This window comes from Jaculus jaculus, chromosome 11, assembly GCF_020740685.1.
Source record: "Jaculus jaculus isolate mJacJac1 chromosome 11, mJacJac1.mat.Y.cur, whole genome shotgun sequence".
Classification (NCBI taxonomy): domain Eukaryota; kingdom Metazoa; phylum Chordata; class Mammalia; order Rodentia; family Dipodidae; genus Jaculus; species Jaculus jaculus.
The window spans coordinates 110,959,840-110,975,428 of record NC_059112.1 but is presented as its reverse complement, the minus strand read 5'-3'; the positions used below and the strand labels follow the sequence as shown (position 1 = coordinate 110,975,428).

The 15,589-nt window shown below is 53.7% G+C and overlaps 3 protein-coding genes across 4 annotated transcripts; 1 reads left to right on the top strand and 2 right to left on the bottom strand.

The window, feature by feature from the left end:
* The first annotated feature begins 948 nt into the window (after window positions 1–948).
* Window positions 949–7,050, top strand: Mlst8 (MTOR associated protein, LST8 homolog). Of its 2 annotated transcripts, none has more exons than XM_004652187.2 (9): window positions 949–989; window positions 1,884–2,055; window positions 2,209–2,260; window positions 2,340–2,502; window positions 2,850–2,925; window positions 3,009–3,161; window positions 4,112–4,236; window positions 4,358–4,521; window positions 4,646–7,050. In XM_004652187.2, the coding sequence occupies exons 2-9, from the start codon at window positions 1,927–1,929 to the stop codon at window positions 4,762–4,764; spliced, it is 981 nt and encodes a 326-aa protein (XP_004652244.2). In that variant the 5' UTR covers window positions 949–989; window positions 1,884–1,926; the 3' UTR covers window positions 4,765–7,050. The 2 variants fall into 2 exon arrangements, with proteins under 2 accessions (XP_004652244.2, XP_044986000.1); XM_045130065.1 differs by having other exon boundaries at window positions 958–1,084.
* Window positions 5,159–6,641, bottom strand: Bricd5 (BRICHOS domain containing 5). The gene is made up of 6 exons (XM_004651991.2): window positions 6,591–6,641; window positions 6,334–6,453; window positions 6,039–6,194; window positions 5,861–5,962; window positions 5,470–5,623; window positions 5,159–5,380 (listed from the first exon to the last, which is right to left on the bottom strand). The coding sequence occupies exons 1-6, from the start codon at window positions 6,639–6,641 to the stop codon at window positions 5,286–5,288; spliced, it is 678 nt and encodes a 225-aa protein (XP_004652048.1). The 3' UTR covers window positions 5,159–5,285.
* Window positions 7,051–7,866: 816 nt separating the features above from the next.
* LOC101603557 (phosphoglycolate phosphatase) lies at window positions 7,867–10,518 on the bottom strand. Its single transcript, XM_004652189.2, has 2 exons — window positions 9,879–10,518; window positions 7,867–9,747 (listed from the first exon to the last, which is right to left on the bottom strand). Exons 1-2 carry the CDS (start codon window positions 10,516–10,518, stop codon window positions 9,422–9,424), a joined length of 966 nt encoding a protein of 321 aa, XP_004652246.1. The 3' UTR covers window positions 7,867–9,421.
* Between the last annotated feature and the right edge of the window lie 5,071 nt (window positions 10,519–15,589).

Below are 15,589 nucleotides of genomic sequence, written 5' to 3'. Positions count from 1 at the left end.
ACAGGTAGGAGGATTGCTGAGAGTTCAAGATCACCCTGAGACTACCGAGTGAATTCCAGGTCAGCCTGGGCTAGAGTGAGACCCTACCTAGAAAAACCAAAATAAATAAAGCACCGTCTGCAGTTTTTATTTATTTTATTTTATTTTTTTTTTCTGTTTTTTCAAGGTAGGGTCTCACTCTAGCGCAGGCTGACCTGGAATTCACTATGTAGTCTCAGGGTGGCCTCGAACTCACGGCGATCCTCCTACCTCTGCCTCCCGAGTGCTGGGATTAAAGGCAGTTTTAAAGGAGTTCCTGGGCTGCTCCCATGTTTAAACTGGGGCTAGACAGGTCTAAAAGGGCCCCAGACTACAACTGACAAAGCAAATAAAACTATAAGGTGACCAGATGCACTTGAATTTCTTATAAGGATTTTTTTTTTCAGTATAAATGGATCCTGCGCAATGTTTGAGATATCCTTACACTATAAAAATATTGCTAAGCACGAGTGGTGGCGCACGCCTTTAATCCCAGCACTCGGGAGGCAGAGGTAGGAACATCACCGAGAGTTCGAGGCCACCCTAAGACTACAGAGTGAATTCCAGGTCAACTTGGACTAGAGTGAGACCCTACCTCGAAAAACCAATATATTGCTTATCTGAAATTCAAGTTCTGTATTTGGCTGGAAATCCTAAGTAGGGTGTGGGGGGGGGGTCAGCTGTTTGAGACAGTGCGATCCTGCTTGGGGACCAAGCCTGGAAAATGGACACGGCGCCACAGTGGCGGGATGCCGAGTGGGAAGCGGCTGCGGCTGCGGCTGCGTCCGCGGGCAGCGACCATTCCTGCAGTCCCCCCCCGCAGAACTTTGGTCCCGTCATCTCCCTCCCCTGCCCCCTTGGTCTCGCCCTGAAGGCCCATCGATGACTCTGCGCTCGGCCCCGGCTTCCATCGACACGCTCCAACTCCCCTCGCCGTCCTGGGCCCAGGCCGAGTGCAGAGTGCGTGGAAGGTACGGCGGCCGCGCTACGAGGGCCGGGACCCTGTGGCTGGGTGGCTAGGAGGGCGCAGCCGAGGCAGGCGTGCCAGCAGGACAGAGCCGGCACGGTAGGCGGAGCACAGGGGAGCTCGGGCCAGGGGAGGGGGGGGTCCTGCCTGACAGCGCCCCCACCCATCAGATCCTGCTGCCGGTAGCTACGCATGCGCAGCCGCATCGGTCAGCTCCCCCCCCCTCGCGTCGGCCAGCCGCGTGCGCATGCGCGACTTGCTCCTGCGGCAGACGTCGCGGGTTGAGACTGACTGCGGGCGAGGTGGCGTCCCCTCCCGTGTAGCTGGAGGTTGGAAGGAGCACGCCTTGGAGGAGCTTCAGAGCAGGGCCTTGTCGCTGCCAGCACATTTTCCCCTTGTTCTTCCTTTTTTTTTTTTTTTTTTTTAAAGTTTTTCGAGGTAGGGTCTCACTCTAGTCCAGGCTGACCTGGAATGCACTGTGTAGTCTCAGGGGGTCCTTGAACTCACGGAGATCCTCCCACCTCTGCCTCCCGAGTGCTGGGATTAAAGGCGTGCGCCACCACGCCCAGCCATTTTCCCCATCTTTAAGGTGGGAATGATAACACTCATTTCTTTTAAAGGGAAACTTAAAAAAATAATTAATGGAGAGAGAGAACAGGCGTGCCAGGGCCTCCAGCTTCCTAAATGAACTCCAGATGCTTGTGCCACCTTGTGCATCAGGCTTACGTGGGTCCTGGGGAATCGAACCTGGGTTCTTTGGCTTCTCAGGCAAATGCCTTAACCACTAAGCCATCTCTTCAGGCCAGTACTCATGTCTGAGCACTATGCAGATGATATACATCTCTCTCTCTCTCTCCTTCATACTTACATGCTCTGACTTTTGACTCTTGTGTGTCAGCTCTTGGCTCTGTCCTGGCCTCATTCTTCCCAGCAGTCACACCATGAACACCTCCCCAGGCACAGTGGGCAGTGACCCCGTGATATTGGCAACCGCAGGCTATGACCACACTGTGCGCTTCTGGCAGGCCCACAGTGGAATCTGCACACGCACCGTGCAGCACCAGGATTCCGTATCCTCCACGTCGGAGGTGGGCAGGGTGGTGATGGGCAGGAACCTGGGTAAGGACCAAGGCACTTGGGAGAGAGCTCAGGCCAAGTGACGATGGGGTTTCAAGGGCTTGTGGGCCCAGGGGCTTCTGTCCCATCATCCTTAACACACACAGCAGGTGAATGCACTGGAGATCACGCCAGACCGTAGCATGATTGCCGCTGCAGGTAATTGTGATTCTTGACTTCCAACCGCTGGCAGGTCAGCCTGTGCACCTGTGGTTCAGTTCAGCCTCTGTCCACCTAGGTTACCAACATATCCGTATGTATGATCTCAACTCTAACAATCCCAACCCCATCATCAGCTACGACGGAGTCAATAAGAACATTGCATCCGTGGGCTTTCATGAAGATGGCCGTTGGATGTACACAGGCGGGGAGGACTGCACAGCCCGCATCTGGGACCTCAGGTGTTGGGTGCTGGGCAAGCCAGGGACTATCTTCAGGCATATGTTCCCCAGAGACTGAAAATGGGGCCCTGTGTGGGAGATTTATTGAGGGAAGAAGGAAAACAGAGTGACTTTCCTCAAAGAATTAGCCTGCTTTAAGGCTAGTGGCCAGCCTTCTGTTCTTCCAGTCACTGGCTTCACACTGCCATCCGGGGTTGGGTGGGGAGCCAAACTTCCCCACACATTTCCAGTGAGGCAGAGACAACCCTCATGAGCCAAGGGAAGAGGGTAGATTGCCCAGGGTGGAGAGGCTTCTGGTGGGACACCAACAGCATACACTAAAGACGACGTGTGACCTCTTCCCTCAGGTCCCGGAACTTACAGTGTCAGCGCATCTTCCAGGTGAACGCACCCATTAACTGTGTGTGCCTGCACCCTAACCAGGTGAGGAGCATTTGTGAGGCCAGGTATGAGGGGGTCCTCAGAGGGCAAGGGTGTCACCACATCTCCCCTCCTCTGTATTGCAGGCAGAGCTCATTGTGGGTGACCAGAGTGGTGCTATCCACATCTGGGATCTGAAGACAGACCACAATGAACAGCTGATCCCTGAGCCTGAGGTCTCTATCACATCGGCCCACATCGACCCTGATGCAAGTTACATGGCGGCTGTCAATAGCACTGTGAGTGCTGGGGATGGGGGTAGAGGCCCCTTACCAACCACGGATGGGCGGATTACCCATGTAACCTGCAAAAGTCTCTCAGGCCATTCTCCTCAGTATCCACCCTGTTCCCAAAGTCAGTAACCTGGGTACCACTCCTGTGTCTACCTCACTCACTGTCTTCCATTACCCACTGTGCAGGCCAGGTATTTCAACCAGTACTTCTCAGGGTGACCTCTTCCTCCTCCTGTCACCTTCTATTCCATCACCCTCACCTCCCCCGACGTTCACAGCCTCAGTGGGGCCTCCCCTCTCCTCTCTGGCCTCCCTAGGTCCCCTGATCCATTCTCCGTCAGCCATGGACACCACCTTCAACCTTACTGGTCAGATTACAGTGTTCCCTGAGGATATCCCAAGATGTCCTAGCTTCTGTTCACAGACTGCAGGAAGCTTCAGTTTGGACCTTGCTCTCTTCTCTAGCCTTATTCTCTCCCTTCTCTTAAATCCTAGCACATCACTTGTCCTACATACTAGCCTTCCTTCCTCCCAGCCCTGGCTTGCCACGTATTCTGTCTTGGTGCCCTCTCCCCCTTCTGCACATCTGCCTTTCTGGCCAGCAGCAGCCTCCTGGAAGGTGTATGAGAGTTCATCCAGGACTTCTGCCATTGGCTGGCTGGCTGGACATACCCTTTGTTGGGACCAGGCCTCATAAGGGCTTCCTTATAGGCCTAACCCAAGGTGCATGCCTGTTGACCTTGGTGGAACCATATCCTTCCCTGAGGCTTTAGGTTCGTTTTTGTTTTTTTGAGGTAAGGTCTCAGTCCATCCCAGGCTGACATGGAATTCACTATGTACTCTCCGGCTGGCCTCAAATTCATGGAGATCCTCCTACCTCAGCCTCCCCTCCTGAGTGCTGGGATTAAAGGCACGCCAACCACACCCGACTGAGGCTTTGCTCTTCTCTCCTGTAGGGCAACTGCTATGTCTGGAACCTGACTGGGGGCGTTGGTGATGAGGTGACCCAGCTTATCCCCAAGACCAAGATCCCAGCCCACACACGCTATGCCCTACAGTGCCGCTTCAGCCCAGATTCCACGTGAGTGTAGGGCTCAGTGGCCTGTGAAGGGACCTGATGGAATTGGAGGTGCTACCTGGTATGTGGTAAGGGTGAATGAAGCATGAATAGCTGCTGTACGACGCCCCATGCCCACTCCCAGGCTCCTTGCCACCTGTTCAGCTGATCAGACATGCAAGATTTGGAGGACGTCCAACTTCTCCCTGATGACAGAGCTCAGCATCAAAAGTAGCAACCCCGGAGAGTCATCCCGTGGCTGGATGTGGGGCTGTGCCTTCTCCGGGGACTCCCAGTACATCGTCACAGGTGATCCCTGCTCTCCTGCCTCCCCCACCCTGCCTGGGCCTCTCGAGGGATCACTCATAGTCACTGCTTCTCCTCTGCTTTGGGCCCACCTGGCCCTGAGCTGTTGCCTCATCCTTTCCCACAGCTTCCTCTGACAACCTGGCTCGGCTCTGGTGTGTGGAAACTGGAGAGATCAAGAGAGAGTATGGTGGCCACCAGAAAGCTGTTGTCTGCTTGGCCTTCAACGACAGTGTGCTGGGCTAGCCTCTGCCCCATGGGACTGCAAGCAGCTCTTGGGCAGTCAGGACTACCTGGCACAATGGCTTTAAGTAGACATCTCTACCCAGCACCCTGGCCTAGTTAGACCGTCAGGTCACCCTCTGCCCACCATGCCAGCTGGACCCAACCAGGCTACCCTGGACCCCTCTTGGCCAGCAGAGGCCTGTCATGCTGCTCCACCCTGGTTCTCTCAATGCCCAGCTGCTTGTTAGGAGACCCACGGAGCCAGGCTATGTGTGCCTGGGCTGGGAGAGGCTGTTCTTTCTTTGGAGACACTGGACCTACGAGGCTTGCAGCTGCTGAGGGAATCTGAGCACACATGCAAGTCATGCTCCCCTTGTACCCCATTTCAGGTCCCAAGGCCCCCAGAGACCATGACCACGGCCAGGTGGAGGGGTTTATTAGTTTCTGCAAATAGTTGCCCTCCATGGTGCTGAGTGATCTGGCCAGCCCATTGACCTGTAGAAACAAGGCTGGCCTGAGGGATAAAGGACCAGACAGGGAACTTAGTCTGGGAGGTAATAAAAGCAGACGGATACGCAGATATTACTTGGGAAACAGATGTCGATGCAGAGATAGATCAGCCGTTGCCTCTGGGGTCCTGGGGGAATAGAATTTGTGAATCACAAAGGACTCCCACCCAGCTTCCTAGGACTATCCTGCAGGAGTCACAGGCTTCTCCACACTCACCCTCTGCTCGCCGGGCCCAGTAAATGGGAGTCTTTGCACAAAGGCGCTGCACTGAAGCCCCCACCTGGGCAGGATCCACAGCATGGCCCCCAAGCACTGCCAGCAGCTCCTGGGCATGGTGGGTGTCGTGGCCAAGTATGTGGGACCCTTGGGCCTGTGGAAAGGCTCTGGTAGGCCACTGAGTTGTGCGCTCCCATTTCTGGCTGGGTAGGCACTTTCATCCCACCCCCACCTGACCTCCTCTTCATCTGCTCTTGTCAGCAACCTCAGCTGGGGAAGATAGAGCTTTCTGTCCCCTGAAACCAGAGCCTTGGCTGGGCCCTGCTGGGCTGCACACAGGATCTTTTGTCTGGACCCGGCCTGAGGGACCAAGCCAGGCAAGGCTGCTCACCCTGGAAGTGTTCACCAGCAGCCGCAGGGTCTCCCAATCTTGGGCCTCCATCAGTTGGAGAAAGCAGGCCTTGTGCTCTGCGGGACGGTAACAGATGCAGCCCTGGGGAGGCAGGTGGGTGAGGCAGGGCAGAGCTCTCCCTGACACCTACCCTTTGCCCCCATCTCGGTCCACTCACACTCTGGCCATCAAATAGCACGGCCCAGCTGTGATTGCTCTGCAGTGGAGTCACCATGATGGTCACCATGTTCTGGGACATGTCTACCAGGGTGGTTTGGTTGGGCCAGGGAAGCCGGGGGCTTGGGACCGTCAGTCGGAGCATCTGTAACCATGGCTGGGGGGCAGGGGGAAGAGGGTTGGCTTCGGCATTTACTCATCATCTAAGTGGGGCTCCCCCCCCCCCCCGCATTCTTTGGCCTGTGTGTAGACCTCTAAGGCTGGCCTCTCCATGTCCCTAGGCCTGGGCGGCTCACCTTGGGAGGGCTGTGTGCAAAGCCCAGCACCCCTCCAGCCACAGCCCCTGCAGTGACCAATGCCAGCAGCAGCAGCAGGCCTGCAGCTCTCCAGCCCCTGGGACAGGTTTCGGTCTTCACCTGGGGGCACATTACTGTCAGCTGGGCCACTGGGGACAGGCACTCGAAGGAAGGGGTTGAGGCACGGTGGCTCTTGGTACTCCTGTCCTAGTCCCATAGCATCCGTGTTCTTACCCTGGGGCAGTAGAGGTACTCACCTCAGCAGGCCAGGGCCTGGGGCTCTCGGTGTGGCTGTGTCCTTGCTCCATGCTGCAGACCCTGCTAGACAGTGTGCTCATTGTCTGCCCTTTGAGTCAGCCAGAGAAACCTCAGGCCCTGTGATGAGCCAAACAACTACCCTCCCCTCTGGACCCCACTGCTGGCTTCCTAGCCAGTATCTGATATCCAAGTCAGAGCCAGGACAGCCCCCTCCCCCACCGTAATTGTTAGTCACCAGGTGTGGCTCTGGAAACTTGGGTTTGTGCAAAAAGGAAAGCATGGGGTCTGGGTGAGAGGGAGAATGAAGAGGCGGTGGGAGGCCAGTCCGCAGGCTGGCTGGGGGACAACCCATCAGATGATCTTGCCTAGTTGGGGCAGATTGTTGTTTTTTAAAGAATGTTACCTCCGGACTCAGCAAACTTGGCACAGGGAGCCATTAATAAAAGCCTGTTTAAAGAACTACTGGTATGGGCTGTACCTGACTTCTTTGCTTCCCTGCTCATATTCATAGGCACTTTCCAGGCCTCATCGACACCAGGTGGAGCTGTATCCTACAGAGCACATGCCCACCGTGGACAGTCTATTGTATACGAGGATGGTTAGGGGCTGAAGGGATGGCTTAGCAGTTAAGGCGTTTGCCTGCAAAGCCAAAGGACCCACGTTAGCCAGATGCACAAGGGGGCGCACGTGTCTAGAGTTCGTTTACAGGGGCTGGAGGCCCTGGTGTGTCCATTCTCTTTCCCTGTCAAACTTTAAAGTATATAGAAGGTAGTTAGGGCAGTCTATGCTCCACTAGCATGGTTTCTAACTCGACATTGTATAAATCTTACTTGAAAGCAGAGAGAATGGATGTGCCCGGACCTCTTGCCACCAGACAAACTCCAGATGTACACACTACTTTGTTCACCTGGCTTTGCATGGGTACTGGGGAATCCAACCCTGTAGTAAGACTGTAAACAAGCACCTCAACCATTGAGCCACCTCTAGCCCTTAATTCAGTTTTTTCTTGGCCTTGGTCCCTGGCCTGGCTAGCCAAGTGACATATCCATGCATGCTTCACAGGGAGGCCATCCTCTGGTTTTGTGCTCTTTACTTCCTTGTTCTTCAGGACATGTTCCTCAAAGGGTGGGGCTGCAGTGGTCAGCATGCCAACTGGGAAGGTTCTGGAATTGATTTCTAGCCTGGCTTTAAGTTCTCTTGCCTCACTCCTACCCACAGCTAGAGAGCTACTGCCCCAGGGCTGTTACAAAGTGAGAGGAAGGCAGACCCAGTCGATGTGGTTTTCAGAGTTTAATGTGCATTTTGGTTCATACAGTGCAACAGGCAGGAAATGGGACACACAGGCTCCCAGGCCACCATCCAGAAGAAGGAAGTAAGACTAGATGCTGTACTGGCTCTGTATGCTTCTGGTGTGGGTGACACCTCCCCGACAGGCCTGTTCAATATCCAGGTCCACTTTGGGCTGACCTCCAAGAGTCATTATCAGCACCACCAGCCACACAGGTGTGGCTGCCCTCATGTTGCCTTATGGCATCATCCAGACCCCAGGCACCCCTGGCCCTGGAGCAGCTGCAGGCGAGGGGCATTCTTTATTGCTCTTGAGAACTTGGTGAATAGCTAAGGAGTGCTGTGACCATGGGAGAACTACCATGTGAGTGCAAGGCAAAGCACCAGGACGGAGTGAGCCAAGAACAGCTTCCAGGCTCTGCTCTAGAGTGCTGCCTGGCCTGCTCAGCAGCTGCTAAAGGTCATTAGACCCAGGGAGCAGTGGAGAAGGCCAGAGGTTGCAGAGAACTAAACTGGCTTGTGGGTCTTTCTGCTGGCCACCCACAAGGGAAGCCAGGGCCAAGATAGGTGACCCATGACCTCCAACCCCACCCTGACCCAGGGAAGGGAGGCCAGGAAGAGACTGTATGCTTTGTAATAAACTTCCTATTCTCAGGAAACCTCTTTCCCATGCAGACGGCGCCCTGGGCACCAGACAGTCCTTGGCTGGCACGTGCCTTTGGCTGTGCTGCTCACTGTCGGGCATGGAGACTTCAGTGGGACTGTCCCTATGAGACAGAGCACAGCTATTAATTCTGTACACTTAACATTCAGTTCTACTTCTTGACAAAGTTGCTTTCTCTACTAACACTGCTCTGAGCTCCTTGCACAGCAGCCCAGAGTTCATCCACACCCATCTGGATGCTTAGCTGACCATATACCCAATAAGTCACCACATGAGATAACCAAAGTTTAACTATACTGAGTTTACAGACTGGGCAGCTGTGTATGAGGAACTGTACCTTGGGCATCTGGAAGGGAACAGACAATTGTGACATCAAGGAAGCAGGGAAGGGTGGCAAGGGCAGCACCCATACCCAACGACAGGGTGACACCACCAAGCTCCTCTCCCGCACAACCACAATGTGGGGTCCCAGGTCGGTCTGTGTGTCTAACGACAGCCTCAGCCCTTTCTCTTCTGCCCCTCAAGGGGCTTTATCCCTGAATAAGCTTTTCAGTAAAAAGCAGTTACACACCCCTAAATGCCCCTCAACCTCCTCAGCAGGGCCTGAAGTACCCAGATCCAGGAAGATGCTATGTCTGCCCTTGCCAACACACACAAACCAGGGACCTAGGCCATAATGCCCTCCAAGCTTAAAAGTGCATCACAAAATATAAGCATCTGTAAACAACCCCCCCCATGTTTACTTACAACTACTGCTTTTGCTAAACTCCAATTATAATCTGCACCCACCTATCTGAGCCATGCCTAAGCCCCATCTATTAATTTGGGTAACTGATTTTCTTTCTTTCCTTTATTCCAGAGATTAAAGACACTAGATCTTTAACCTTGAAGGGCAGGCAAGAGATCGGCTATACTGTCAACATAGAAGTCAGGGACCATTTTCTTCTTGGACATACAGTCACTTTCCTGATTATTCTTCACATCCGCCAGAGTGGAGACTCCGGTGAGGGTCAGGATGGTCTTCAGACCACAGGTAGCACCCAGGAGGATGTCTGTGTCCAGGCGGTCGCCCACCATGACGGTGCGCTCCGGGTTGATACCGTACTCCTGGGACACGCAGTCGAAGATGAAGCGGCTGGGCTTCCCGATGATGTCGGCCTGGCGTTGGGCTGCCATCTCCACGGCTCGCACCAGACAGCCGGTACCTGCGGGGGGGAGGGGGGAACGGACGGACGGACGGGGGCGGGGAGGGCGAGGGAGGAAGGGAGCGCCGGGGTCAGAGGGCAAGGAAGAGTCGGGGCCCGCCCTCCAGCCTCCCGCCCCGGGGCGCACGCACCCGCAATGAAGTGGCCGCCCTCCAGCGGGAGCCGGTTGTCCATGTTGGTGCCCACGAGCAGGCAGCCGGGCTGCTGCAGGTAGCGCACGGCCTTGGTGAGCTTCATGTAGCTGAAGTGCGGGTCGAAGCCCACCACCACGGCACGCACGTCGGGCTCGAGGGGCGCGCTCAGCCAGTCGCCCGGACCTTCGCCCCGCAGCGGCTCGGGCCCCACGCCCACGCTGGCGATGCCGACGGCCTCCAGCTCGGCGGCCAGGGCCGGGCTGCCCAACACGTAGGCCTTGGGGGCCGGCACGTCGGCTAAGCGGCGGCGCAGGTAGAGCGCCGTACAGTAGGCCGTGCCGAAGACCTCGAGGCCCGCGCCGGGGCCCGCCGGACCTCCGAAGCCCAGACGCCGCAGCTTCTCGGCGTAGGCCGCGCGCGTCTTGCTGCTGTTGTTGGTGATGAAGCCCAGGCGCTTGCCGTGGGCTCGCAGCGCCCGCAGGGCCTCGGGCGCACCGGGCACGGCCGTCTCGCCGCGCCACAGCACGCCGTCGCAGTCGAACAGCAGCGTGTCCACGTCGGCCAGCAGCGCCTGGGCCCGCTCGGCGTTCAGCAGCACGCAACGGGCATCGTCGCCGCCGGCCTCGGCCGACGCCATGGCAGCCCGCCGACCGCCGTCGCCTCCGCCACCGGCCACCGCCTCCGCCACCGGCCGCTCCTCACAGCCGCCCGCCCTGGCGCCAGCTCCGCCCCCGGCACGCTCATTGGCTCCGCGCCTGGTGCGCGCCTCCTATTGGTCGCTCCGTGAACCAATCCAATTGCGTCTCCCGGAGGCTGCGAGAACTCGGCGCCAACCGTTGCGGCTCGGTGCTGAGAGGCGGACATCCATTGGCCGGACGGCCTGGGCACGCCAACGATTGGCTGGCAGGGCGCCAACCGGCATCGGAGTAGAGCGCACTCGGCTGAGATGCTGCGGGCCGAGATCCGCACGGGTCGTGCGGCTGCTGTTTATTGGCGGTCGCGAGGCAGCTTGCCCATTGGAAGCGGGTGGTCAGCTTAGGTGACGGAGGCTCTCGGTCAAGGGACCGCGGGCCAGGTCGGCTGCTGATTGGCCGGCTCCTCTCGCGGTCTTGCAGGCGGGGCTACCCGTGGGCGCACGGAGGGAGGGGCTGCGGCAGGCGCCGGGGCAGGGTCACGTCCGCAACGTTGCGTGACCACTTCTTGTCTTGGGTATGCCCGGTATACGGTGTCCGTACGTGAACCGCGTACCTCGCAGGCCTGAGATCCCCCTACTCCTTTCCCAACGGGTTCTCGCCTCCAGTTCTTTGCAAAAAGAAAAAAATCACTTTTGCTGTACCTTGGCGTTCTTGGGAACCAGTCACTGCAAGGAAGTCGGACTGAGATTCATGGGGACATTGCCTGGAACAAGCACTCAGCAGTTGGTCGCTATTATCATCATCATCTATTCTTGACTTAATTAATTAATTAATTAATTTTTGAAGTAGGGTCTCACTCTAGCTCAGGCTGACCTGGAATTCACTGTATAGGTCTCAGGCTGGCCTCGAACTCACAACAATCCTCCTACCTCTGCCTCTCGAGTGCTTGGATTGAAAGCGTGCACCACCACGCCCGGCTTAACAACTGACATTTTTATTGAGGCGTGTGCAAGAAGAGAAACAGAATGGGCACGGCAGGGCCTATTGCCATTGCAAATGAACTTCAGATGCACGTGTCACATTGTGCATCCGGTATTACATAGCACTGGGGATTTGAACATCGGGCCTGCAGGCTTTTGCAAGCAAGGGCCTTTAACCACTGAGCCGTCCCTCCAGTCCCATAAAATTATTTATATGTATATATATTTCTTCGAGGTAGGGTTTCACTCTAGCCTCTAGCCTAGGCTGACCTGGAATTAACTATGGAGTTACAGGATGGCCATGAATTCATGGTGAGCCTCCTGCATCTGCCTTCTGAGTGCTGGGATTAAAGGCGTGTGCCACCATGCCCAGCCCATAACGCGCGCACACATACACGCGCCATTTAACACTGAAAACAGACTCCACACACATGCACCACTTTGGGTCTGGCTTTATATAGGTAATGGGGAATCAAAACCAGTCCATCAGGGTTTGACAGCAAACCCCTTTAATCCCTGAGCCATCTTCTCCACCCAAGAGTGTGTTTATCGTATCACTTTCGCTAGAGCCAGGAATCAGAACAATAGTGTTTTCCTTCTTGAGAGCTACCCTTTATCAGGACATCTACATTCCCAACTCCCTTTCTACAATTCCCATTCCCTTTGCTTCCCTCATGAATCCCAGTTATCTATAACATCTTTGGGCTGGAGAGATGGCTCAGTGGGTAAAGTTGCTTGCTAGCAAATCCTGATAGCCCAGGTTTGATTCCTCAGTACCCATGTAAAGCCAGATGTACAAAGTGGTACATTGCTCTGGAGTTTGTTTATAATGGCAGGAGGTCCTGGCATACCCATACTGTCTGTCTCAAATAAATAAAACTTTTTTTTTTTTTTTTTTTTTTTTTTTTTTGCTTTTTCAAGGTAGGGTCTCACTCTAGCCCAGGCTGACCTGGAATTCACTATTCTCAGGGTGGCCTCGAACTCATGGCAATCCTCCTACCTCTGTCTCCCGAGTGCTGGGATTAAAGGTGTGCGCTACCATGCCCAGCTAAATAAAACTATTTTTAAAATAGTCTTCTTGGCTGTAGAGATGGCTTAGCAGTTAAGGCGCTTGCCTGTGAAGCCTAAAGGACCCCAGTTCAAGGCTTAATTCCCCAGGACCCACATTAGCCAGATGCACAAGGGGGCACACACGTCTGGAGTTCGTTTGCAGTGGCTGGAAGCCCTGGCGCACCCATTCTCTCTCTGTCTCTGCCTCTTTCTCTCTCTGTTGCTCTCAAATAAATAAATAAAAATAAACCAAAAAAATATTTAAAATATTTTTTTATTTTTATTTATTTGAAAGAGGAGAGAGAGGGAATGAGAGAGAATGGGGCATGCCAGGTCCTCTAGCCACTGCAAATGAACTCTAGATGCATGTGCCACCTTATGCATCTGGCTTATGTAGGTACTGAAGAATCAAACCTGGGTCCTTAGGTTTTGCCAGCAAGTGCCTTAACTTCTAAGCTATTCCTCCAGCAGCCCCCTTTTATACACACACACACACACAAAAAAAAAAAAAAATAGGTAGGTAGATAGATTGAGAGAGAGACTGCATGGGTGCGCCAGGGCCTCTAGCCACTGCAACCAAACTCCAGATGCGTGCATGCTCTTGCGCATCTGGCTTATGTGGATCCTGGGGAGTCACCTGGGTCCTTTGGCTTTGCAACAAGCACCTTAACCACTAAACCATCTCTCCAGCCCACCACCCTTCTTTTTAATATTTTGTGTTTGGTTTTTGGGAGGTGAGCCGTCCATCTGAAGTATTGCATTTTAAAATGGTCAATTCTTTCCCAAGTCCTTGTCTATGCACCCAGAGAATGTAAGGGACTAGTGAAGTGTTAATGAGTGAGGATTTACTTACACAGGAATACAACATGAACAAAAACTTCATGGCAGCAGGCTTGCCAACCTCAAGGGTACAATGGTAAGGGTCTCACTCTAGCCCAGACTGACCTGGGACTCACTCTGTAGCCTCAGGCTGGCTTTGAACTCATGGTGCTTGGATTAAAAGCATGTGCCACCACTCCTGGCTGGATTCATTCTTTTTTTTTTTTTTTTTGAGATAGGGTCTCACTCTGGTCCAGACTGACCTGGAATTAACTATGTACTCTCAGGGTGGCCTTGAACTCACAGTGATTCTCCTATCTCTGCCTCCCGAGTGCTGGGATTAAAGGCATGTGCCAACTCGCCTGGCTCTCATTCTATTTTTTAAAATATATTTTTATTTATGTATTTATTTAAGAGAATTAAGAGGGAGAGAGAAAGAGGGATAGGCACACCAGGGCCTCTAGTCACTGCAAAAGAACTCCAAGTGCATGTGCCACCCTGTGCCCCTAGCTGTATGGGGACACTGTGGAATCGAACCTGGGTCACTAGGCTTCACAGGCAAAAGTCTTAACTTCTGAGTCATCTTTCCAGCCCTGGATTCATTTTTTGTTGTTGTTTTTGAGGTTGGGTCTTGCTCTAGCCCAGGCTGACCTGGAATTCACTGGGTAGTCTCAGGGTGGCCTTGAACTCTTGGCAGTCCTCCTATCTCTGCCTCCCGCGTTAAAGGAGTGCATCACCATGGTGGATTCATTCTTCAAGCAAGTTTTCTCCAGAGTACAGGGAGTCTGTCCTGAGTAGCTAGGAGGGAAGTTCATATAAACACAAGCAACCCCTGAGTGGTCATGCAAATTGGGTGAAAACCACAGGGACCAATCAGAAGAGCCCATAAGCCCATCAAGAATTTAAAAGGTCACACTGAGCTCTGACCCTCTCCTGTTAAGATGGCTGAGCCTGGTACAGCAGGGTGGAACCCCTGCGTGCGCTCCATTATTAACCATCACCAGGGGAGAGGCCTTTGCTCCCAGACTGTGTGGCAGCCAGCGACGTGAAGTAGCGCTCAGGTGTTAAAATATGTGCAAGCAGCCGGGCTTGGTGGCTGCCAGTGAATTCCAGGTCAGCCTGAGCTAGAGCAAGACCCTACCTTGAAAACACACACACACACACACACACACACACACACACACACACACAATTGGTGCAAGCAGCCAGTCATGCACTTTTCAGTTTGTGTGAGGTTTTTCCATGGACCTGCCTGCTCTCCTTCACAGTTGGGGTCCCTGTCTTGCTCTCTCAACTTGATAAAAGGTTACAAATGAGGATTTCACCCTGATAGTATCTGCAGTGCTTAGTTGATTGCTGTGGTTTAAGACTGAAAACTCAGTGCCAGTCCTCAGTGACATCTTGTCGGAATGGCAAGACAGTTCTGGGGTTGGGGCAGAGACTGTTAGCATACCTGTTTCTAGATAGGAAACAGAGACAGCCACTAGGTGAACAATGCAAAATTATGGTTAAGATCAGTGGGCAGCCAGGCATGGTGACGCACGTCTTTAATCCCAGCACTCAGGAGGCAGAGGTAGGAGGATTGTCATGAGTTCGAGGCCAGCCTGAGACTACAGAGTGGATTCAAGGTCACCTTGGGCCAGAGTGAGACCCCACCTCAGGGGAAAAAAAAAAGATCAGTGGACCCCAAAGCTGGACAACATCTGGTTAGTTTTTTTCATCTGATATCATATTTCATATAATAAGGACTGAGTTCACACAGTGAGAGAAGTGCAACAGAGAGAGAGAGAGAGAGAGAGAGAGAGAGAGAGAGAGAGAGAAAGAAAGAGAGGGTGTAGAAAAGGTCCAGGAAGGGTCTGGAAGGAACAGTGCAGTACGCTGATCTTGGCCTGTAAACGAGAAAAGGAACCCACTATTTAAAAAATATATATTTATTTTGGCATGGAGAGGTGTCTTAGCCGTAAAGGTGCTTGCCTACAAAGCTAAAGAACCCAGGTTTGACTCCCCAGGACCCATGCAAGCCAGATGCACAAGGTAATGCATGTGTCTGGCATTCAATTACAGCGGCTGCCTCCCTCCCGCCTCTCTCTCTCAAATAAATATATAAATAAAATAAAAATAAACATTTTAAAAATATTTTATTTTTATTTCATTATTTGAGAGAGAGAGAGACAGCAGGGGAGAGAATGGACATGCCAGGGCCTTTAGCCACTGAAATGACCTC

Excerpts from the sequence above, each read along its gene's own strand:
- Mlst8 (XM_004652187.2), top strand. The coding sequence starts at position 1,927 with ATGAACACCTCCCCAGGCACAGTGGGCAGTGACCCCGTGATATTGGCA. Across the intron at positions 2,261-2,339 it reads TAGCATGATTGCCGCTGCAG|GTTACCAACATATCCGTATG; the intron begins GTAATTGTGATT and ends CTGTCCACCTAG. Across the intron at positions 4,522-4,645 it reads CTCCCAGTACATCGTCACAG|CTTCCTCTGACAACCTGGCT; the intron begins GTGATCCCTGCT and ends CCTTTCCCACAG.
- Bricd5 (XM_004651991.2), bottom strand. The coding sequence starts at position 6,641 with ATGGAGCAAGGACACAGCCACACCGAGAGCCCCAGGCCCTGGCCTGCT. Across the intron at positions 6,195-6,333 it reads TTGCACACAGCCCTCCCAAG|CCATGGTTACAGATGCTCCG; the intron begins GTGAGCCGCCCA and ends CCTGCCCCCCAG. Across the intron at positions 5,381-5,469 it reads CTGGGCCCGGCGAGCAGAGG|GACCCCAGAGGCAACGGCTG; the intron begins GTGAGTGTGGAG and ends CTATTCCCCCAG.
- LOC101603557 (XM_004652189.2), bottom strand. The coding sequence starts at position 10,518 with ATGGCGTCGGCCGAGGCCGGCGGCGACGATGCCCGTTGCGTGCTGCTG. Across the intron at positions 9,748-9,878 it reads GGGCGGCCACTTCATTGCGG|GTACCGGCTGTCTGGTGCGA; the intron begins GTGCGTGCGCCC and ends TCCCCCCCGCAG.